Here is a 24,048-nt window from a genome sequence, read left to right as displayed (position 1 = left end):
GGGGGGGGGGGGCTTTTTGGAGTGTGGTGACAGTTCAAATGTCTGCAGGAAGGTGGCTTTTAGGCAGGGAGGGGGGCTTGTTGGTGGGCCCCCTCAGGAGCCGGGAGCGTCGGCCCGGCTGAGCGCGATGGCCAACTCCAGGTCCTGCTGCTCCTGGAGCCGCAGTCTCCGCAGCCGGTCGTGCTCCTCGCGCTCGCTCTCCCGCTTGGCCCACTCCAGTTGCTGGCTTTCACTTCCAAACTGCAGGAGCCAAACAACCGAGAGGTTAGCCGTTGAAACGGAGCTAAAAAAGGCAAAGCCCGACCCGGGGACGGGGACTGAACACGAGATGCAAATTTGGCAGAAAAATGGCATCCAAAACACGACCGTCGTGATGTAACAGAAGAAGAGGACGTTTAGATTGATGATACAGCAAAAAGCGAGGGAAGACAGCAGATAAAAAAATAAAAAAATAAATGACACCAGATGTTGCCCCCGTGCACATGCGAACGTTTGTTCTGAACGGGTCGTGTTCAAAATCATGGCACATGCAAAAGCTTGGAGGCAGACCGTCTGACCCGACCTTACCTGGTCATCTTCACATCCTTTCCGGAACATTAAAAACAAAACAGAAGGCCTTTGACAACTCTTCATGCTGACACAAAGAGGGGAATTGTTGGTGAAGAGGACAAAGACAAGGTCGCCATGCATCATAATGCACTGCATGTATCGAGATGCGTATCAAATCTTTTAGTGGGGAGATGGGCTCCATGATTGATGGGAAAATCTCAACTGATATTTTTCAGTGGAGGATGCTGCCTTTGCGGCGGGGGCCTTTGTAGGGCACCTCAAATTCGCTCAGTACCAAAAGCCCCACGTTCATCAATGTATTTCGCTGGGGAAAAACGTTCATACAATGGCGTTTTTTTTTGGTTAAGTCTGCCTCGAACATGAATTTTCAATCATGTCTGACAGTCGTATTTTTATACCTATTGCAAAGGCGCAATAAATACCAGCATGCTTTTACTTGTTATTTTTTCCCCCAAAACCATATCATCTGTAAGCCATTTATATTTTTGAGGGTAATACAAAAAAGGGTTAGAAATGTTTTTGTAATCATAGTTTGGGGTATACTTACGGAGTTGTATCGATTAAAATAGGCTATTCTAGACATTTTTCTCATATGTACACACATTCAGAATATTAGGGAAGAGACAAGAAACGGATCTGCCTCATGATTTAGCGACACGCTGCAGCGTAAACAAACACAGCGCAGCTCAGCCTCTGGCTAGCGATTGCCTGGAGGCAGCGCGTAACTGCGTCACCCTAACGTGAACATCAGTGCTGCAGAGCATCTTGATTGACGTTTCCTCTGTCAGTGAAGTAAACTCCTGAAACATAACAAAAACATTGCTTTGCTGGACTTAAGACCGGACTAGACGGGAGCTTCATGGTCGCCATGTCAGTCATGCAAGCGGCGATTCTCCTCCATGACAAAACACAGCCAATAAATGAGCCGTGGCATAGTTGCCCACAACGCTGGAGATGGTTAGTGACACCGGGCGGCCTCCTTTTCACACAATGGCAAAGCAAGTCCTTGGACTCATGCAAATAAACAGCACAGACTTACAGAGGAATGAACATCTGTGGGAGCTCTACCCGAGTCTGCCGGAGTAAAAGAGAGGACAGCTGACACGCCGCTCTGAGGCGGCACTTTCAATCCAGATGTGCAATACTGCGTGTTACACAATTCTGACAGGAAGCAAAGTGCGGCGAGCTGACAGCACGCGCCCACACAAAAAACACGAGTCAGCGAGGGTTCAAATGAAAAGTGAATCTAATAGCTAAATCTAAAAAAACAAAACAAAACAAAAGGGCTAATATAGACACTCTAAAAGCATCCATCCATTCCCGTTTTTATATGAAATGAAAATATATCCATGTTCCTCCCTATCCAATCGCTACCTTGATTTCTAACTTTATGATCCATCCACGTGACAACAGCAACATCTATTAAAAACCAAAAATTCAAGTTAATGTTATTTAGAAAAATGCCTTCAGAAGTTTGAGCTTGCAACCGTATTGATTCACTTCACATTATCTGGGGGTTTGAAGCAATTGCGTTTGACTTTGGAGGTTGCCCTGTATTTATTCTTAGTGAGCGAGTGTATTTTTCGAAGCCCACGGGTTTGGGGCTCTCACTTCCCCATCGCACCATGAGGCCACGCACACCTCTGCTACGCTGCGTGGTCAAGCAAACGGGAACGGCACCTTTCCCACGCTGCCACTTCTGCTTAAAAGCACAAGTGCAAGGTCACAGCGGAAGGGCAGGCATTGGGCACAGCTTGTGGGTTTCGCATGACTACTGACACACACGCGCACGCGCACTTTTCCCCCTCCAAACTATGCACCCATTGAACGAGAGAGTCCTGTCACTCACTGATGTGCAAGTTTCCTCTTGACAACTTCAAAATAAGAAACTACTTTCATTGTACATCGAACCACAATTAGGGAAATGGCACTTTTTTTTTTTTTTTTTGAGGCCATGCCGTCCTGGCACCGAGTTGGCGCGGTGTACTAAAGGAACCGTCACAATGGAACCCTCGGGCCAGGTGTGCGATAGCTCAAAACATTTTGGAATGAACCACTGCTTGCGTGCTAGTCGATCCTGCTCAGACACACACACAAACCTTACCGTAGGGCGGGGCAGGCCGGTTCGGTGTGCTTTTCTTTGATGGCAGAACAGGATTGTCAGACTTCTGTTAACACACAAGGACATTGATTTAAAAAAAAAAATAATAATAAAAAATAAATCAGCAACCATTACTCAACAGGCAGCCCTCTGGCATCAAACGAACAGACGGTGTTCATACACGTGGTTGAGGCTGAAGAGAAATAAAGCCGTGTGATGAGAGAGGCATTCCAGATCAGAGTATTCAGAAAGTTTCAAAGTGTAATTATTGTACCCATCAACATATTTCCTAAAGCACACGCAATCTCTCCATTAGTCACTGGATGTTAAATAAATGTCTGCACTCCAACAGACGGCTGCCTTTTTTCCCCCCACATTCATACAACGCCATGTCACATACAGGTAGACACTGGTACAAAATTGTTGCTAGCCATCTGTTAATTCAGTTTCAAATATCTTGAATGAATATCTTCAACCACCCAAAAGTAGTAATAAACTCTGAAAATTGGCAATGGAAATCGGACGTTGCGTTTTTGAATTGTGGTTCAACAGAATTCTTTGAAAAACAAAAAAACTCATAAAATAGGTCTGGCCCTTAAAAAGGACTGAAACTAATTCGACCATAGAAACATGTTATGCGTGTCTTCTACTTGAGAGTCAAAGGTGTCTGCAAAAAAGTTGTCACTGTGCTTTTTGACGACATGGTGTGTACCGTACTAAACATGGACCAGAAAAAGCAAAGGAGAGCGATGCCTCAGGATATTAGAAATAGTTCCGGTATATTGGCATATTGCCATTTGACTGAAAATGACTGCCTTAGGGCTCGGTCACGACCGTCATGGCTCACCTTTTTTTTTGTTTTGTTCATGTCAAAGTTCACTGACTCGGTGAGACGTTGGCTTTCCCCACACACAAGATTTTGGGTCACAAATGGTGAACATTTAATTGTCTCTTTTGGAGCCCGTTTTCAGGACAAATCAATTCTTAACGCAACTCACACGTAAGGATGATCTTGTAGGGCAATCTTTCAAGACATAAGATAGTGGAGTGTTTGTCATCCTTGGTCAGGATGGGGCAAAATCGGGCCAAAAAAAAAAAAAAAAAAAGCTGGATTGTCTTTATGCGTGAAACCGGAGAAACGAGCCTTTAGCCAGCAAACGTAAGCACAGTGTTGTGTTGTGTTCATGAAACCATCCAATGTACTTGAAGCTCACCTTGCTCCTCAAAGGGTTCCCTGAAAAGAGGTGGTTCGGCAGGCGGACCGACTCTGCAAAAGGAGCAGAGTGAGACACTTGTGGAAAATTTTCAAAAGTCAAAATGAAAAATCGACTTACAGACCACATGCTTTAAAATGACACTTTATTCCGCCGAGGACTCGCGTGCTATTTTTAGGGCCGCACGGCTGCTAAACGTTCCATGACATTTGCCCAAATCCGAAAAAGTAGGGGGGGGGTTCTGTTTAACCTGACGTATGCAACTGATTAGCTAATTAAAGGCGTCAGTTGGAGCACTGTCAAACCAGAACTGTGCCGGGCTTGTTTTGAAGCTTTGTGGTATGCCGCTTAATGAAAAAGAGAGGGAGGGAAAAAAAAAACCCCTCAAAAAACGTACAGATGGTTACAGTGAAAAAACAAAGCATTGTAAATGAATATGTTTGTTGTGAGTGCGCAAACCACAAGAGGACCCATTCATGTGGAGCCCAGTCGTGTGTTTTCTTTTTGGCACAGTAAGCCGACGCAGGTCCACAGTTGCTTCTATGTTCGTGTGATGACGGGCAACGCGCCGGTCAGCAACATAGCGTCGCCTTTTACCTTTCACCAATGCCGCTGACTTAAAACAACTTCCGCGCTGAATAACGAAAGTGAAGGGCAGCAAGCGTTCAGGTAGGAGGGGGGGCTGGGGGGCTGGGGGGGGCACTTCAAGAACTGACAGTGTGTCCTGGTACAGTCACAGACTTTCTGTTGTGTCAGGCTTCTGTCGACCTCCTGTTTTTCCAGGGTAGGTGGGTGAGTGAAGTATTTTTAGGTTGCCCGTAGTTAAATGAGTAAGCCCTCTTCTAAAAATAGCCTCAAACCGCAGGAATAGGGAATACGCGGTGAGTAAAAATGCAATTCTGACATGTCACCCAAGAGGAGTGTTGCACAATGAGCCCTCACATGAATAAGAGGTGTTACATTTGGAGACATTAGTGAGTTATTTGTATGCAAGTAAAAAACAAAAACAAAAAAGAAAAACACGCCGCATTCACCAAGTAGTATTGTTCCTGCATTTCCAGTCGTCTCTTTGACAGGGCACGAGAAAAAAAAAAAAAGGCATTGTGTAATGTAAAAGGGGCTATTGCAACATATATGACGCATACGTTCACACTTTTAAGCGCATTTTTACACATTTTCAGCGTTCGTGGGCTACTCGGCTTTACTATTAACTTCAGTCGGATAGAACTGAATTCAGTGCTGGATTTTGATTTGACAACAGAGGATGGTAACTTCTGGAATGAACAACAGGCTTTTTTCCTCCGTTCAATACAGCAAAAACAAATTCATTCAGTCTCCCGACACAGTGCACACCACAGAGAAAAAAAAAAAGAAATCTGGATCTGATTCGATGGAACATCTGAACTGTACGTACTGCTTTCACAACCCCCATGTCCATCCAACCCCATGTCCGAAAAAAGTGTCCATCCTTCTATTCAAAAACCAAAAGATAATAAGTCTGCTTTCATGGAGGACTACAGAAAGCTGAGCTCAACATGAATAATTATCGCTCCATTTGATAATAGAGATTAATCGCTGCTCGTCAAGAGTGAAGAGTGCTGTAATTCAAAATCTTTGGAGTAGATTAAAACCAAAGTCTGTCATTGGGAACTGGATACAATTATAAAAATGTCTTAATGAGGCAGTTGTACAATCACTACAATGTTTCTGTGTGATGCACGCAGCATCCCCTTGACTGGCGGCTTGGGTTTTTCTCCAAAGGTATCTGAGGATGCAAACGGATCCGAGCCACCCGCCCCGCTAAATAGATCACCAGCCGAGCTCCCTTTGAACGGATCGCTTCCCCTGAAAGGATCTGGAAGGACACAGACAGCTTTTGAGTATGCAAAAGGAGGTGACACTTTCGTCGACTCTCATTTGTCAAAAGGACCGTTGAAGGGGTCCTCCGTCTGGAAGGGGTCCGCTGGAGCAATGTTGGTGTTGAACATGGCTAATCTTGTTTTGAAGGATTCATCCTGAGGTGGGGACAAATAAAAATGCATCGCATTGTATGCCTCCAAAAAAAATTGATAGCCGGGCGACACTTACGGTAGGATACTCACCGCCCCGCCCCTGAAGGTGCCGTTCTCTGAGAAAAGGTGACTCGTGTCTGCCATATTGTTCCCCCCGGTGAGGTCGCGCAGGGCGCTGTTGTACTGCTCAATGGTCTTGGTAAACTCCTTCTGGTTCTCCTGGATCAACGACAGCTTGCTGCGAGCCTGAAAGCGCCGCAGGAAAAACAAAAAAAAAAAAACAGAAAAGACACTTTCATCCACAAGGAATAACATACAATAACATACAGGGTTATTGTTTTAGCCGCATAGCTGCGGAACTCGAAAGGATTTGGCCCGTGTGAACTCCTGCTCTTTCTTCTTTTGCCATCTTTTACCCATTTTTATTCAAACTTTCAGAGATTATTTGGTCAGCGCAAAAAAAAAAATAAGGCAGGAGGCAGTCTTCTGCAAACTTCAACAAAATATAAAAGTGCTTTTCTTTCATGTCAAACGGGAGCAGATTGCACACACTTCATTTTTAATTTTTTTTTTATATCCCACAAAAAGAAGGCTAATACCATATAACAGGCAATAACAATAACAGCACAACATTTCTTTGTTTTGCCTTTTAAGCAGTCTTAACTGCCCGCAAACCTCAGTGCTGTGCTCACCATCAGAGCAGGAACACTGATTGATTAAAAATGATATGTACACTACAGGTTGAATGTAAAAACTGTATTTTTGTCACCTCTCAGTGCTCTACCATTCACAAATCTAGATCTATCAATCTGGATTGCGATTTCGGCCTCTCTGGGTCACAGATTTAGGTACGTGACTTGATCTAGGCCAATATACTGCTCTGACATTTATTCTTGCTCAGGCCTAGTGTCTCCCTAATTACAACTTTGCACTCACGCAGTTAAATTTCGTACACATACAGGTACTTCTACGTGTCGGGTTTTGCCGCTCTCCAGTGTGAGCGCGGCTAAAGGCAGAATAAGAACAGGTCAACATATTGTCAAAGTCCACTCTCACCTGGCTGATCTCTTCATGGGTGGTCTGGAGAGACTTGACAATACTATCCAGCTGGAGACGGCCCGAATGCAGGCTCTGCTCCAGCTGCGCCTCTTCGTCCTGCAGGCGGCCGAGGTCCGCCTTGGTGCGGCCGACCTCTTTCTCCTGGCTCCGAAGGTCATTCTCCTGCGAGCGGATTTGGCTTTGCAGAGTGGAGATCTGCGAGAGGACGGACGGAGAGGAGTTGAGATGTGACGACTAGTTTTCTATGAAGTCAGAATTTTTTTTTAAATCATAAAATACAGCTAACCGTCTGCGACTCTTCCTGACACTTTTGCTTGATGTCGTTGAGCATCCCTTCCAGTTTAGAGCGCTGCTGGTCCATCTCGTCCAGACGCTGCTGGGCGTCACGCTTCTGCAACTCTATGTCCTGCAGACTGCTGCTCTCCCTGTCCACGTCATGCTGCATGTTCTAAATACAAAACGATATCGTAAAGTCAATTGAGACCGAATAATTCATGTCTTTGTACCCCCTATTTTAATCTCTGGAGCATATTCTTGGGGCTTCCGCTTACTTGAACAGCATGATTTTGTCTTCTGATGGTTTCCTCCTTTTCTTTGAGCTCATGTTCCAGAATTAATTTCTCTCTATAGGGGAACCACGCAACAGATTTCGGTCAGTGAATAGAATTTTTTAAAGACTGCATGGATGCTGTCGTGTGAAAAATGTGCATGTCCATTTTGGGGGTGTTTGTGTATTAGACATCCCAATAATGTAAAAATGAAACAACATAAGGCGAGTTACAGGAAGTGCAACAGTTTGCGCGCTAGCCATACATCTAATCACTGGTGTTGCATTTTCCTAAAAAGAAAAGATTTGAGTTCAGTGCACCTAACATGAATAGTTTTGGAATGCGAGTGGAAGCCAAAGTGCCCCGAGAACACCCCCCGCCCCCCACATGCACGGGCAGAACAATGCAAAACATCACACAGGAAGGCCCCAAATCCCAAACCGTGAGGCAGACGTGCTCACCACTAGTCCGTCATGCTTACTATTACAAATTAATGATAAATAAGAAGACAGTTCAATTAAGTCGTCAACACTGAGCTTGATACCGTTTACAAAAGGCGCGTTTTTTTTTTTCCCCAAACGGCTGTTGTACTGCCCAGGTGGTGGCCAGTGAATATAGATACTGTAAATGTGCAAGAGTATTGCACTGCTGTTAGGCAACCAGCTCAATTTGATTTAAAGTATGTTTAAAAAAAATAATAAAATGTTGGCTGACATGACTTTCTACTGAAGACTGCTGCTGGACACTGCTTTGCTTGGCAGCGCCTCTCTTATGAAACAGCTGATAGCAGCAGCAGCACAGCTCACAAATGTTGATACAATAAATAATGAATAAAAGCTTGTCGTTTCATGGAGCTCATTTCCCCCCCACCCCCAAAAGAAAGAGAAACAAATCTCTCCTTGGCCACTTGGAGGGGCTCACCTCTGCAGCTGACTTATTTCCTGACTGAGGTCATCCAGTTCTTTGATGCCCGTCACCTCTGCGGGCGCTAAGGTGGTGAAGTCCTGTGGCGGGATGGAGAGTTTATAAAATACATAAAAATAATGTCAGAGGGAAGAAAACGGGTGAAGAATTAGGAATTGGGATGAGTGAAGGAGCTCCCGCTGATGCTTGCAGCAAAACAAAAGACAGGAAGGAAATACATCTCGTGCGTCCTGAACAGCCGCACAATGCATGAAAAGCACTCTTGACGAGACGACACAAAGGAACGCACCTTTTCGAATCATGATGTCATGCCAAATGCAGCTCGAGGAAGTTTGATGGAGATCACGGAGCATTCCTTCATTTTATGTCTCTCTCGGGTTTAAAAGTATCAAAGTAAAAGGAGTCCAACTTAGGAAAACAGATAAAATATTGGAACTATCACGAACAACTAAAGAGTTTTACTGAACATTATTTGCTGTGCTCAATTTGCTTCCATGTACTCCTCACCACAAAATTAACTGTGCGGCAATTCAGTGCGGTTGACAGACGGAATCCCAGTTACTGATCTACCAACTGGATGCGGTCAGTAGCTCATCTTAAATCTGTTTGTGTGCGTAATCAAACTTGGATCTGTTTTGCACGTGCAAACCTTATCTAAATCAGGCCTGCTAAGTTGTGTCACATGCAAGAAGTGAAATCATACACTGAACTGAAATGAACGCCGTTTGCCTGCCTCCTCGCACACACTTGCACCACTCACAAAGCTGCTCTGTAAACCAGCTGATTGAGTCATGTAACGTGGAAAGAGTAACAATACACAAAATTATCTGTTTACCCAGAGCTTTGGCACCGCTTGGCTGCCTTGCATCTACTGCTCTACTTGCAAAACTGTTTAGTATGAGTGACGTTTCAGGTGTATGAGACGTTTCAGGAGGATATCTCAGTTTGATTATCTGTGACTGATGTCAGGTTGGAGAATGTACTGTGTAGGTATGCATTTTTGACAGCAATGAGCATAAAAGTTGCAGTTTAAAATAACCATGACCAGTACAGAAAGAAGGTATAAAAGTTGAACCAACGCAGGCTGTGTAGAACATCACGGTGGAGTAATAGCTCCCCCTGGTGGCAAAATAGCAAAGACTCACAGTGGGAGCGTGAGCTTGTGCAGCACATTCGTAGTCAAGTCTCCCGGCAGAAAAAAAAGTTCAAAAAAGCTCTGTCAAACAGGAAGGAATGTAGCACAAAAACAAAAAAAACATGCCAAAGGACAGCATGAAGCATTACAATTTAGCCAGGCAGAGCAAAAAAAAAAAAAAAAGCAAAAATCATTGAAAAACAAAGGAGTGGGAAAACCGGTACTTCAACCCGACAATCATTTCAAGGGTCGTTCAAATCAAGACTCACAGGAAGCGTCGCTGAAGAGCCCACCAAGCTTGTCGCCCTCTCTGAGGGGGGAATCATGTCTGGAGTGAGAGTAGTTGGCGGGTCGATGCCTTTGGTGATCTTCTGCTGGATCAAATGCATGGCGAGGCAGAACTGCTCCTGGGTCAGCTTGCCCGTCTGTTTAGTGTCCGCGAGGCCCCTGCACATGACACATCAAGACATGACCGGTACCACACACTTTGAAAAGTGAATGACCACGACCGAAAGGCCTGGAGGGTAAAAATATAGTACGACGACTGCTGTTAGGAGAGGTGTACGCTCTTCATAATAGACCCGGTCGGGAGCTTTTGCTTATTTTTTTTGCTCTCGATGGCACACCAGTGAGCAAGTGGCTGCCTCACCAGATTTGTGCCAGCATGGTCTGGGACAGGCTGGAGTGCATGAAGATCTCGATGACCTCCGTTCCATCGACCAGTCCGTCGTTATCTGTGTCAGTTTTCTTGAAGATGTCCTTGTACCGCTCCCTGTCAGCCACCGGCACCACCCACTGCTGCTGCTGCTGCTGCTCCGGCTGGAATTCAACACAGAAAACATGACCGTTGTTATGATTTCAAATTGTACTTTTTTAATTACTTGTACATAAATATTTGGATCTCTGGAGCGCCAAGCCGTCTATCATGTGAAATGTAACAGCCTCTAAACTGTGAGTGTTTCTGAATTTTGCCAAACTGCCAAGAGTGTTTACCAAACACCGCCCCCCTCGAGCTCCCCCACCGTGACTTGGCAGCTCAGCTGCATAACTTTGGTTTTAAATATGTAAGTAGGATATGGCTTTTCCTGATTTATTTGCTCCATTAAAAATAACACTGACAAAGTCAATACGCAACAAAATGAAAGTGACCAAAAAAAAAAAAAAAAAAGATGGGAAAAGGTGATCGACAGGCCTCACTTCCTGCCTGAAACCTGTTTGTCAAAGTTTAACAAGTGAAAGAGCTGTGAAGCAATAACAAGGTAAAGAGTAAGCGACAAGCGAATGGTACAATGTGGCAAAACGAGTCGAGCCACTTGACTGGCAACTGAATAGAATTCTGATGCGTGAAAAGTCAATTTTGTTACCCAAGCTGTCTCGGCCTTTTAGATCACGAATGCGTCCGCATAGACTGTTTGATACATTCTGGTACTTTTCCCAACGGTGAACAACAAGTGACACAAACTAACAAGACAACCATGCATACATGCAGATTAATATTTGTCTTAACTGGTGTAACATAGTTTCGTAAAAAGTGAATAGTAACGGTGACTTGAGTTATCTTTGTAGAATAATTCACAGTGAAGATCAACTTTGTTTACACTTGATTTAATCTTCTTGTAATTTAGGAGGGCAACATAAATGTCGCAAATAAGAAAGGCATGTGCTGTATGTCCGTTTTCATTTATTGATTACCTATCAATAAATATTACTTTAAAAAAAATTGCTCAAATGTATAGTGTATCAAATTCTAAATATGACAAGTACTGTTTCTTTTTTATTTTAAACAGCTTTTTTCACTTCCATCATGTACAGAAATACACACTACCTTCAGCATGTGGCGAAAGAGGATATCAGATGGGCTTTCATTCCAAATAGTGCGGGCATATACAGTCTCATTCTTGGTGTATGTGGAGACATTGGTGTCTCCATCGATCATAAAGATATGAGAGGGGCAGAGGTGATTGTATCACCGGTCTTCAGTGTGCGTGGAGTGAACACACAGCGTGCCAACGACACATGCGCCAGAGTTACAAACAACAATGGACAGCCGCTTCGAAGAGCACTTACAACAAACACAGGAGCTGTGTGTTTTTTGTTTTTTTTTGCTTGCTTTTGCCTGGTCGCTATTTGGATGTGTGTTAATGCCGTGGACATCCGGAGACAAATGTGCAAGCGTGGAATGCATACCGACATCCTAAAATGTTTTATGAATGGAATGAAATTCTTACTCGCATACTGAGGGCAAACAGGTCACACGTGCGACCATTTTGGTTGCAATCGTATGCCCTGAAATGAAAAAGAAAATCTAAAACATCCTGCACACTACTAAGATGACTAAACTATACAGAAGTAAAAAAAAATAAAACCAACAGTTCCAAAAATATCTTATATCAGAATACTAACATAAGCAAAGTAGACACAAAAATGTAAATATTTACAGTACATTGAAAAAAATATATATATCAGAATGTTATTCACGTTGATGAAATATTCTCAAACATTTTAATAGAAATATATTGGTAGATATGCAGATGGTGAACAGAATATATATTTTCAGTGAGTGAAGTACTCAGTAATTCATCAAATTTTCGATATCAGAATGTAATTAAGGTGTCACGGTGTTTTGACTGTTTAGTTCGTCCGTCTCGCGGTGCAGCGGTCATGGGTTTGATTCCGGGCCGCAGCCATCCCGTGTGGCGTTTGCTGTCATTTTTGTGACATCACAATACGGCTAAATTCTTATCGTTTTGCTCACAAACACATTTTAGAAAACAGGAAGCTTAAAAAAGGATAACTTGGTGTCTGAGGTATCAGAGACCCAGTTACTGTACTTCTTCACAAGCCATTAAAAAGGGACATTTTCCATAAGATATCTCCTTTAAGACTGACTGTTGGCCGTCTGGCTGGCGTAAGGAGAGACGGCGAGGGGAGAGACGCTGGGGAGGGGAGAGACGCTTCTCGTGCTGTCCTTGAGAGCAAAGGAGGCAGACCTGGAGGGCAGCACAGCCACGGCGCCGGGCATTGTGCCTGCCACCTTTTTCCTTTTGGAGGGTGGGATAAGGCTTGGGGGCAGGGCAAGCGGCACCGACTCCTTCTCCATGGCTCGGTACACAAGATGCATGACCTAAAAGGTTAAGATAAGCGGTGGTAAGAATCTGAAATATGCATTTTGGTGTTCACCGACAAGTGGGCAACTGACCACAATGAATTCCTCTTTGTCCAAGTAGCCATCTTTGTCCGCGTCACCCAGGTCCCAAATCTACTTGATGACAAAAGCACTCGTGAACTTTCCGCTTGAGACCTTTTCCTCATGATGTCACAAGAGCTTCCAGGTGGCAAAAAACATTCTCTGATGTCATCTCAAGTTCAACCTTTACATGTCATTTGGCCAGGTTAGACAGATCGAGAAACAGAGTAAATGGCTTGAATGATCATTTCAGCCTATTTCTATATCACCATAGTTTGAAAGTGTGAGGTGTCATCCACTTGATTCACACTCAGGCAATATGCATTTTGGTGTTCACCGACAAGTGGGCAACTGACCACAATGAATTCCTCTTTGTCCAAGTAGCCATCTTTGTCCGCGTCACCCAGGTCCCAAATCTGCTTGATGACAAAAGCACTCATGAACTTTCCGCTTGAGACCTTTTCCTCATGATGTCACAGGAACTTCCAGGTGGCAAAAAAACATTCTCTGATGTCATCACAAGTTCAACCTTTACATGTCATTTGGCCAGGTTAGACAGATCGAGAAACAGAGTAAATGGCTTGAATGATCATTTCAGCCTATTTCTGTACCACCATAGTCTGAAAGTGTGAGGTGTCATCCACTTGATTCACATTCAGGATCTGCTGGATTTTATATATGTATATCAATAAATATATGAATAATAACCTTTTAGAGTACATTTGGCGGCAAAATTCCTTTCAGTTCAGGCCAGTTGTCGTAAATCACTTTTTGACACCCAAAAGTGCCCTGGCGTCAATTCACAAACATTATGAAATGGTCTATGACAGGGGTTGTGGTTTTAAGTAGGTAACGTCACCTTCCCCAACACATCCAGAGGTAGTTTCGAGTTGATTAAGACGGGCTTGACTTTATCGCCGGAAAGGAGGCCCTTCACAGGGGTGAGACTCTCAAAAATGCCCTCGAATTTCCCTTTTTCGTCCGGCTGGAAATCAAAACAGAGATAAGTACAAAGGAGCGGGGGTAGAGGAAATATAGCATGATAATGTCACATATTGCGGAAGGTTAAATTAAAGAACTCACCCTTATGGCCCAATGCGAATCAGGTGCTGGAGCGCTTAATAATGGGCTGCTTGTGTCTCTCTGGAAGAAATTAAGATCAATTTCAGTACGGCTATGGCTTTAATGTTCGGAAATCAAATGAAAGACAAAAAATATTAACCCTCCTGTTCTGTTTGTTTGTTTCAAACATCGGCAACGTCCATGGGACCAACTTGTGATTGACTATCAAGTGTGGACATCATTCTTTTTGATACTCACAAACGTAGGAGGTGCCAATGTTTGGCTGAGGCTGCTGATGCTAACGTCATGCCCTGCCTGCGCCGAGGCGACCAGTCTCAAGGCGATGAAGAAACCCTGAAGGAGAAGATGAGGGAAGTAGAAAGGGAAGGAGAGCGAGAACAACCCAGTGACTGGCGCACACATCGGCATGCACAATGACATCACATTTAGTACAAAAGAAACTCTGTGCCTTACCCGCTTGTCCAAATAGCCTTTTCGCTCCGAGTCAGCCAAATCCCATATCTTTGGGGGGCGGGGGGGAAAGTGTCATTAAAGCTTAAATAAACATGCATATCAAGAATAGCAGTGATTCCCAACCACTGTTCAGTGGACCATTAGTGTAGAACCCTGAATAAGTGGGGAAAAAAAATGTAAAAGGCTTCTGATTAATGCGCATCAACGCTCCGAGTCAGCCAAATCCCATATCTTTGGGGGGGAAAAAATGTCATTAAAGCTTAAATAAACATACATATCAAGAATAGCAGTGATTCCCAACCACTGTTCAGTGGACCATTAGTGTAGAACCTTGAATAAGTGGGGGAAAAAAATGCGATTAATGCATCAACAGGGAAACACTCAATGAAATTGCACACGCATGTGGGGTGCTGTGATTGGGTGCTCAATTGCAGGAAATGAGTGGCTCAGTCAAGCAGGCAGGCAAGTTTGGGTCTAACCATATTTATCTGAAGGAAAACCAAGCAGCTGAAAAGTGAAAAATGCTCAGCAAATCTAAATCTTCTGTAAACAAAGGTTCCACTGTACAGTCGAATGAGATGGGGGGCATCATTATTTCAGTGGTTGTACTTCTCCAGACGTTTGTTGGGTGGTTTGCCATGATATTTTTTTTCGAATGTAAAATACGTGCCTCAGCTCAATTAAGGTTGGGAAACTGCTGTATTTTATGGCCGTCAAACCTTTCCGAGTGTGTTGTCTGACAGCCCGGACTTTTTCAGGAACTGAGCTGCATCCCCAGCTGATATCTTGCCACTGTTCACTGGATCCAACTACAAAAAGAAGAAATCATAATAGGTTTGTAGCACACAAACATTGATTCACTTTTTTTTTTTTTGTACTCAAAAGGGACGCCATGGGAGCTTCGTACCTGTCTGTAGTAGCTCTCGTAGGTTGGGTTGCCACTCGATAACTGGGAGAAAGCACATGAAAGTCGATGAAAAAGGAGTGCAGCTTATAACATTGGGCGTCTGTGGCGTTTAGTCGCCCTTTGTCAAATCTTGTCCGTCATTGCTATGATCATTAACGTCCTGACTAAAGGAAGTTGAGCAGCTATACCGACCGACAAAACTTTCGGGGAAAAATGACATAGACGAGAAAAGTAATGTACAGGTCAGACTACAATGCTGTATGAAGAGTTAGTTGTGATGTCACGGTGGCGGTCGACATGCGGGGGGGAAAAGCCAACTTTTTCGAAGCTAGTTTTAATTCGTTACCTGGCTGAGAGTCATGAGCGCCGCCATGTTTCCTGGTGACTCGGGAGCGCGCGTCTATCCGCCCCTTTCGTTCGCGGTCACGAACGAACGTCCCGCGCATACTTGTTTAACAATGGCGATTCAGATTCCTTTTTATACGCTCTTTCTCCAATATTGCGATTTATTTAAATCGTATTTTTGCACTATCCATCTCCAGTCTCAGTGTTTTTTAAGGGCAAGTGACTCATTTTTTTTCTGGACCGCACAGTGACAAGTTGTTTAATTAAGCAGTGGTAACACTTTCTGTTTGAAGCCGATTGGATATTGTCAACCAGTGGGCGGGTTTATTATATGCGGAAATGTCACGGAAGGGAACCACGTACGTTTCCGTGTTGTTGCCTTTAAACGTACATGAGAGGGACAGTATTCAAAAATTATATTGTCAAATGTACGGAGGCATAAATATACTTGTGTGAAAGTAAGAACTGTTCCCTTGCGTGGAGGCCGTGAATCGTTAAAAGCGATTTGATGCGAATGTTTATTTTTATAATTTCGTCGTTCGTGAGCTATTTTACACACAAACTTAAATGCGAATGAAGAATTCTATGGGGTGATTTGAATAAAAATCTTGTGCATTTGCATTACGCTTATCTTTCAAAATAACAGGTTTATTTGCAACAACATCCTAACAATAAAATTACAACTATGCTTCAAATTACTTGTTTGATTTGAATTGACTTTCCCAGTGTTTTGACAAAGTGGCAACAGTATTATAAAATATCAGATTTAAAATAAAACAACGCCTTTGATTTCTTATTACCTGAATTTAGAATGATGGATAATCAACATTTGAACAATCTAGGCACGTGACATTTATTTACGCTTCGATCAGGATTCAAACCCAGTGACCAAAACATTAAGAGTCCTCTCATGACTCGTTTGTCATGGCGGTTTAAGCATGCCCAGGGTTGATGAAACACTTTATCCCCCCTCCTAATTTTGCTGCTGTAGACTGCAAATTTCCCCAGTGTGGGACAAATAAAGGTTATCTTATCTTACTATCTCTGAAGGTACACAAATTGTATATAAGCCACACATACAAAGTCAATTCTAAACATTTAATAAGAACTTTGGTATAGTCTTTTATTTCGACCAACAGAAATAAGCAATGCCTTGCTTTAGTCACATCAGGCAAGGGATTGAGAAGTTGTTTTACCACACAACTTTGATCACACTTGGATTAAAACATAGACAGTGATTTTACATAATTTGAAGACATCATCATGGGGCGATTCCTATTTGAAATGTCAGCGGGTGAATGGGAAACATTACAAAAGCATCCTTGATTATTTGGGGTGAATTGAATTGTGCACAATTGTTTTCCACAGCAAAAGACGTTACCACTTAAAATATCAATGACTTGCTACAAATGTGGCATGTTTACCATTCACCCCAAACCAAATGTAATGAGGAAAAGACAGGAAATAATTTCATCGAAAATGATGGAAACTCAAGACAAAATATGACTGCAATTGTGCGTCCAGTCATTGAATGGAGACGCAATGTTGACATAGCGGCCAAGGTGCAGTTTATCCTCCTTTGTTGACATTTTCTTTTTTAGAGTGAGGATGCACAGCAGCCACAATATCCCTGGAATGTACAGTTTTCTCTTTCTGCAAAGCAGAGCTTCTCAAAGCTCATCTTTGGGCTTTGCGTCATCCTCTTCCTCCTCCTCATCATCATCCTCCTCATCCTCATTATCCTCCTCACCCTCATCTTCATCCTCATCCTCCTCCGTGTGGGTGTCTTGCTCTTTGTTTTTTTCCTCCTCTTCCTTGCGTTTCAGGTCATCTTGTTCCTGTTTCATTTTACGCTCAGGTTCCTGTGGATGAATGCAAAACATATTTAGGCTAAGTATCTTGTAATTTCAATTTCCACGAGAATATGACTCATACCTTTGTGACACCCCACGTCTCGTTTCCGATGTCCTCTGCTTCCTTCACGTCATCGGTGATAAGAAAGTTGTCAAAGATGGTGCCGGATTTGACCTGAGCGCAAAATTGACCTTCAGCTTGGCATCGTTGTGATAATTTAGCAGTACAAGCATATTTCCTACCTGCCAAAGGTCGAGACCAATTACACCGATGTTGTCAAACTTGTAGATGGTTAAATCAGGGCTGTAATCGGGATTGTCAATCTCAGGGTGGACCCAGGTTCCTTTGTAGTTGGGATTGTCCATTTGCTTGGGTTTCCAGTCTCCCTGCAACCGAAAGGGTATTTAGAGTTATGCTCAAGCATCAGGAAGTCTCATAATGGGGGTAATATGGAACATTGTCAATCGTAGAATGTGGAGTGCCTGCCCACCAATGAAATGAGAAAAATACAACCAAGTATATCTTTTATGAGCTGCCCATTTCCCAAAATATGTCTGAGCAGGCCGTTCTGGATTGTGATAGAACAGTGTAAAATTCACATGATCCTGTTTCTCTGCCACGGACTTGGCCGCGAACCTGGGCTAAGATCCGCCATTGAATGTCACAACCCAAAAGCAAGATAGGCTGTACACAAATGTATTGGCATTACGTTTGTTGCTCTAGTGCCATCTTGTAGCATCTTGGTACTAAGAAAAACAAAACAAAACAGTTTTTACTTCAGCTACCTTGTATTCTGGGTTGGGGATCATTGGAGGCTCCCACTCTCCATCCATGTCTTCGTCCCAGTCGTCTGGCTTTTTGGCATCAGGGTCAGGGATGTTTTCAGGCTTGTCCCAGTCCTGAAAAGTTAACGTATTTCCAACATCAAAAGTTAACTTGGGCATTTCTTGGTAGCTAAGACATGCGTCATCCAAATTAGCTATACTTTGCAGATGCGCTGACTTATTTTCGCATTTATATGACAGTTAATGCTAAAATGTTTCTTCCCTACCTCGGGCTTGGTGTCATCGGGGTCGTCGATCTTGGCGCGGTCATCCCAGTCCTCGGGCTTCTTGGCTTCGGGATCCTTGATCTTCTTTGGGGGCAGGAAGTCCCAGTCCTCCTCCAGGCTGCCGGACTCCACCATCTTGTTGTCGATCTTCACCTCATAAGTTTGGTCGGGATTTAGGATCAGCGTGTACAGGTGGCTAAGTTCGTCGTCCTGTCAGGAACACAGCCGGCGGGGGGGTTGGTGGAGGGTGGTGGTTTGATGAGAAATCAAAGTTTGAGGGCTTTGGAGCACATCAACTCCTAAATAATTTTTAATAAATTACCATGCACTTAATCTCCTTCTTGATAAGGTGATTCTGGCCCTTGTAACTGAAAATGACATGGACCTTCTTCGTGCTGTAGCCACAAATGTCCGGGCCTGTTTGAAGCAAACATTCACTCAAGCTTGCAATTTTTACACCTACATTCATTGCTGGAGCTTGCAGGGCTGTGACTTACCAAACATGATGTAGTATGAGGAATCCCCGTGCATGGCGGTCTGATCCAAGTCTGCGGGGAAGACCTTGACGTAGCCGCCGCCACAGTCGATCTTCTGTTCGTGCTTGACCGTAAACTGAATGACCAGACTCTTTCCTTCGTTGCTGAATGGCTCAAAGCGGGCTGAGGATGCGTAAAATCTGGCATCTTGACTTGTCTGGAGACCTAAAAAGGGGAGGAGAAGACGATTGATACACACAATATTCCAGTTCGAAAGGGCAGCGCTGTCATGGTTTAGAAGTTTCCCTATTCCAACACACCGGATTGAAATGATCAGCTCATCAGCAAGCTCTGCAGAAGCCTGATAACAATCATGATCATTTGAATTAGGTGTGTTAAGAGGGAAACATCTACAACGAGCAGGATTGCGGCCCTTGAGGACAGGAGTTTGTCTTATCTTCTGTATTTATTGATACAATGTTTCACCTTTTATCATGACCATTCTCTGTTTTCCATTGAAATCCGCATTAACAACTATACAATATATCTCTGTAACATAACAGGTCACACCCCCCAAATTGAACAGGATGTCAGACATTTTGATTTGAGGCAGCGAATTACAGTGCAAGTACCTTCATAAATTCCTCTGGAATTTTCCCAGATGAGCCCCAATAGCATGCAGGTACACAAGACAGACGCAATGGTAAACTACCAAGCTTCCAGACCAATGCTATCTAATGTGGATGAAAAATCAGTTTTGCTTTCTATTTGTTTAACTCAAAGATCAGGCACACAGCCAAAAGTCGCTCGAGCACCTTAGCTCTGTTATCATTTTATGTTGAATCAACACATGACAGGAGCGTGGTGATCACCTTTGTCTTTCTCGGCGTCCCCATAGAAGTCGCCAGCCGTCAGTTTCCATTTGCCGTAGTCAGACTTGTGTTTAGAGTCCACCCATCGACTTCTCCATTCATCTTTACAACAAACACAACACAGTAATCAGGCAGATTAATGACTGAATAGTTTGCACGAGAACATACTATCGGATGCCGTACGCCCACTTAAAAGGCGACGCCTCGTTAGCAAACACGGTAGCAAAACCTTTGAAAACCTTCGCAGGTTTGAGGAACACTGTGAAATATGAGTAGAACAGGACCTATGTGCTATTTCTACATTCGATTTAAGAGCGGAACATCGATCGACTTTCAGTTTTGCTTCAACCTCACCTCCATCCAAGAAGTCTTCCCGAAAGTACACCTTGGCTTGTACGCAATATGCTACTAAAAGCACCGTAACAGAAGCCAAAAGTTGCATTTTGCTCATCTTTACTCGTCTCAGGTCAGATGTGATGTCCTTCTCAGGGGTCTTTTCGAAGAGACCTGACGGCTGGAGCGGAGTGTCTTTCCAGAAGCCGCTCAAGCTAACAGATGTCCGAACGCCATAGGACGAGCAAACGGCCCGGCTAGACCAATCACCGTGGACCACGAAATGTAAGTTGCTTCGAGAACTGATCCAAGATCAGCTTAATATGTGCCACAGCCTCATGCTATACGTCAGTTCACCGATAGAGATCGCATTTCACCACTTAAACGTGGATCAATCATGTTGGTTTATTACGATCTGTGTTAAATTGTGTCTCGTTACAACGTTTATACGATTACAAAATATGTGCAACGACATCACACGAACATTATGGACGTAGTTTTGTTGTCGTGTGTAACGGTATCAACTCACGTAATGCTATGTTTAAAAATATTGGAAAGTAGGAAATCTCCACCTCGGAGTTTACCAGGCTCGACTGTTACAAAAATAATTACGAGACTGAAAAAGTCATTGAAAGTGCATTAACGTCTCATTATCACAAAAAAGTACGAAGCTTCATGTATAGATGATATAGTGGAGAACGTCGATTTCCACGTAGAACACGCAGAATAGTTCAAATGACAGGTGAAATATAGTACTGTACACCCAATGAATACAGATCATATTAAAGGTGAAATATAGTGCAGCCAAAAAGACCCTAGATATTTTATTATGGTCTTTCACTGGACCTTTTACATTCAGCGCCGGGACCGACAAATGTATACAGTAACCGATTTCACCTGGTGATCAGTTTTTCCAATTTCCGGGGGTTGATGAACGCACCCTTACTACAACTAGAAGACGGTAATGGGATTACCTCAATACCATGAAAGGGGAAAACGTATCTAATTTAGTGCGACGCATGTGTGACGTGTGATTTATGAGGTAGAACACGCCACTTAATCACTCACGTTCCGAAACAACGGCAAAGTATGACCAACGTCCAGACACAAGGTCAAATGTAGCAATGAAAATTCGTTTTTTTTTTCATTTCTTAACACGGGCAGCTGTTACTCAAACCATTGCGTTAATTGAAGAACAAGCCATTTTTGTTTATTTATTGCGGAGGGGTGGCGGCAAAGAAAAGCGAAAATACGTAAAGTTAGCGTGAGGCTAAAGCAACTTACTCCAGTTATCACAATTAGATGTCATCAATTGAAATGCAAAAGTTACATTTTCTCCAATTGTCAGTAAAAATGCTGTAAGGTATGTGATGGGAGCTCGTGTAAAATTTAATTGGATACATTAAATATGGATACGATAGCACTGTATTACTGCTGCCGTTGTTTTTTTTTTTTTGGTGCTTTATTATTAAAGTTAAGTTAAGGATTGTATTGGGTTTTGATTAAATTAATCTCTGTTGTGTTCTTGCCCTGTATTAGTTCAACTAGTAACTAGTACTGTACTGTGCTAATGTGTCAGCCCTGGGTAGGAACCAGTTGGGTCTTGGTTTGTCTTAATTTGAATATCATGTGTGTAGTAATGATGAGTGTCTAATTATTACCATTCCTGTTTGATTAGGCAGAATCTGGAGAGCCGCTGACCAGCAAAGTCGCATTTCTGCCAGATCTCTAAATAATGGAGTCCCAAGAAGCGATAAATCAGGTACCGAAAAGTGCAAATTTGACCAATACAGTTGATTTCGTGTTTTACCATTACTTAAATGTATTTAACATGCTGGTTGTTATCCTCAGGAAAATCACAAGCATGCAAGGAAGGAGCGAAAGGAGCACTTGGGCCCCGCACACCGCTATGTGATCAACATGCTGGCCCTCAGGCTGGGCTTGACACCGGCAGCGGTGGAACAATTCATTCTGGACTTTTCGGTGAGGATATGCAACGCACTGAAAGGAGTTGTCAATGCACAACAGAAGGAGAATAGTAGCACTGGCACATTTCTGGTGCTTTCTCTTGGTTTGTCTTATTTTTTTCCAAGCATTAAAACATCCGACTGCTCTTACCCAATTAAAAGGTGTCGCGACAAACCACGTGACACCACTCCCCTTTCTTATTAGTTTCAAGATGAGGAAAAAGGAAGTTTTACATAATGTGTGGTAAAATTGTCCTTTGTTCACCACTCAAAAGGACACAGACAATCGAGCACTCTGGAATTGTTCAGTGATAACCACAATGTCTTCTGTCACAATGGAAATCTTCAGTATTTTCGCATGTACTCAAGTGAATGAGCGCACAATTAGGGTGCTCTTGGAGCTACTGTATTGTGAATGAACGCTTTTGATTTTGAGAAAACTTGGTTTGTCTTGTAATAGTATTGAAAAAATAACGTTTGTAAAAGAGTTAAAAAAAATGAGTTGATGTCTTTTCTCTGTCTTTGCATGTAGTTGGCTCCTTTTGATAATTTTTTTGCCATAAATGGAAGCTCTACCCTTGCCTTCGTGTATCAAGAGGCAAAGCATCCTGGGATAGGTAGGTACCACCCTTGAAAGATGCTCATCCTTTCATTTACATTTTATGAGAATTAATTCAGAATTTAACCTCAGAGTGTGGCCGTGCAATTCCTGGTCCCCGGAAAGCACTGCGACTCGTCCACGCCAATTTGACAAAGAAGCGCCTTACGGGCATATATTGCACTTTCACTCGGGTCCGAGTGGACGTTGCTGTGACTGCAGACAACATACATCAGGTGGGATAGAATCAGAACTATAAAAATATCTGTTTCCAACATGTGGGTGTGAACGTGAACAAAATGGTCAGCAGCATTGTATGGAGCAAAACCCCATGCATGTATGCATGATTAGAAATCTTTACAAAAGCATGGATTGACAACTAACCCAAAATAAATAATGTAGAAGCAGAATACCGTACTCGGCAGTTAGCATAGTCTATGAAAACAGAATAGTCGGTCGCGTTGTATCAGCAAATCATTTCTCGACATTGTTTCCGCTTTTCAGGAGACCTTTTTTTCCATGTTTGATGCCCGGGATGGTTTCCATAAAGCCATCAAGAACAGCTTCAGCAACCTGTTGCCCAGTTTCCAAGCACTGCTAAAAATTGACAAGTCAAAGCTCAGAGCCAAGATTAAGCCAAACTTTGAACACATCTTCAAGCACAGTTTGATGGGCTTAGATGGTAAGGTTACCATTCAGCGATATGATTAAAATAGTCCTCATTTTTTGATGGTATTTGATTTGTCTTTTTTTCCGCACCAGTGATCCAGATGAGCTATCAGAATGTTAAACTGGCTGAGGCCAAGAATGTTGATTTCAGTAAACTGGCATCATTTGAAGATATGACGTTAGCAGCAGAAAACAGTGACCTGGTTAAACAGCTAGAGGGTATCCTGATACAGTGGTATAAGCAAATTGACCAGGTAGGTGTCAAAAAAGACTGTTAACGCAAGGCGGAGAAAAGGTCTCAGTATAGAAAACACTGTCCACTTTGTTTGTAATGAGTAGGTCCTGCTGGAGACTCAAGCGCTGAAGCAAGGTCTTGTGACGGACGGGCCGCTGAGCGAGCTAGATTACTGGAGGCAGGCACTCTTGAAATTCCACTCCATCCTCAGTCACATCAACGGCGCACAGTGCAAGGCAGTCATAACCGTGCTCAGACTTAACCGTTCCAAATCACTGAAGGTATGAATGCTCTGTTGGTCACCACGGTGATCATTGTACAGCATATGGTCGGGTAGGGTCAACTGTCTGCATTCTGAAAAGACAGCAAATAAAGACAATATGACAGTCCTTATAGGCTTATGGAATTTATCCTCTGCAAGAAATGACTAATTTTACTGCAGCTTACTGAGTCAG

At 43.2% G+C, this 24,048-nt stretch overlaps 3 protein-coding genes across 3 annotated transcripts in view; 1 reads left to right on the top strand and 2 right to left on the bottom strand.

Annotated features, from left to right (window-relative positions):
- Positions 1–6: 6 nt before the first annotated feature.
- Positions 7–15,747, bottom strand: LOC109507304 (epidermal growth factor receptor substrate 15-like 1). The gene is made up of 22 exons (XM_019856635.1): positions 15,540–15,747; positions 15,194–15,235; positions 15,006–15,095; positions 14,287–14,334; positions 14,071–14,166; positions 13,834–13,893; positions 13,610–13,735; positions 13,107–13,166; positions 12,453–12,687; positions 10,213–10,417; positions 9,833–10,010; positions 8,426–8,508; positions 7,508–7,580; positions 7,243–7,404; positions 6,954–7,151; positions 5,988–6,143; positions 5,816–5,900; positions 5,611–5,740; positions 3,886–4,015; positions 2,675–2,738; positions 1,610–1,644; positions 7–240 (listed from the first exon to the last, which is right to left on the bottom strand). The coding sequence occupies exons 1-22, from the start codon at positions 15,564–15,566 to the stop codon at positions 94–96; spliced, it is 2,430 nt and encodes an 809-aa protein (XP_019712194.1). The 5' UTR covers positions 15,567–15,747; the 3' UTR covers positions 7–93.
- An 888-nt stretch (positions 15,748–16,635) lies between these two features.
- Positions 16,636–20,341, bottom strand: LOC109507439 (calreticulin-like). Its single transcript, XM_019856869.1, has 9 exons — positions 20,146–20,341; positions 19,792–19,893; positions 18,941–19,144; positions 18,766–18,860; positions 18,444–18,653; positions 18,178–18,291; positions 17,635–17,778; positions 17,474–17,566; positions 16,636–17,400 (listed from the first exon to the last, which is right to left on the bottom strand). Exons 1-9 carry the CDS (start codon positions 20,240–20,242, stop codon positions 17,209–17,211), a joined length of 1,251 nt encoding a protein of 416 aa, XP_019712428.1. The 5' UTR covers positions 20,243–20,341; the 3' UTR covers positions 16,636–17,208.
- Positions 20,342–20,894: 553 nt separating this feature from the next.
- Positions 20,895–24,048, top strand: part of LOC109507303 (dynein heavy chain 8, axonemal) — a 39,278-nt gene continuing 36,124 nt past the window's right edge. The window contains exons 1-8 of the mRNA XM_019856634.1: positions 20,895–21,166; positions 21,803–21,886; positions 21,976–22,107; positions 22,624–22,708; positions 22,783–22,925; positions 23,194–23,371; positions 23,452–23,612; positions 23,698–23,874. Coding sequence (XP_019712193.1) covers positions 21,860–21,886; positions 21,976–22,107; positions 22,624–22,708; positions 22,783–22,925; positions 23,194–23,371; positions 23,452–23,612; positions 23,698–23,874 — 903 coding nt within the window. The 5' untranslated portion in view covers positions 20,895–21,166; positions 21,803–21,859. The remainder of the gene's footprint in view (positions 21,167–21,802; positions 21,887–21,975; positions 22,108–22,623; positions 22,709–22,782; positions 22,926–23,193; positions 23,372–23,451; positions 23,613–23,697; positions 23,875–24,048) is intronic.

The sequence above is a fragment of the Hippocampus comes genome, unplaced genomic scaffold (genome assembly GCF_001891065.2).
Source record: "Hippocampus comes isolate QL1 unplaced genomic scaffold, H_comes_QL1_v1.1 scaffold105, whole genome shotgun sequence".
In the NCBI taxonomy this organism is placed as follows: domain Eukaryota; kingdom Metazoa; phylum Chordata; class Actinopteri; order Syngnathiformes; family Syngnathidae; genus Hippocampus; species Hippocampus comes.
The sequence above is the reverse complement of the archived record's forward strand: the minus strand, read 5'-3'. Positions and strand labels throughout refer to the sequence as shown.

Bases quoted from the DNA above. Each gene is read 5' to 3' on its own strand.
- LOC109507304 (XM_019856635.1), bottom strand. From the start codon at position 15,566: ATGGCGGCGCTCATGACTCTCAGCCAG. The intron at 15,096-15,193 runs GTACGAAGCTCC...TTCTTTTTGTAG, and splicing joins ACGAGAGCTACTACAGACAG to TTGGATCCAGTGAACAGTGG. The intron at 6,144-6,953 runs GTGAGAGTGGAC...CGGCGCTTTCAG, and splicing joins CCCATGAAGAGATCAGCCAG to GCTCGCAGCAAGCTGTCGTT.
- LOC109507439 (XM_019856869.1), bottom strand. From the start codon at position 20,242: ATGAGCAAAATGCAACTTTTGGCTTCTGTTACGGTGCTTTTAGTAGCA. The intron at 18,292-18,443 runs GTAGGGAAGAAA...TTAACTTTTCAG, and splicing joins CCGATGACACCAAGCCCGAG to GACTGGGACAAGCCTGAAAA. The intron at 17,401-17,473 runs GTATGAGTCATA...ATTCATCCACAG, and splicing joins AGACGTGGGGTGTCACAAAG to GAACCTGAGCGTAAAATGAA.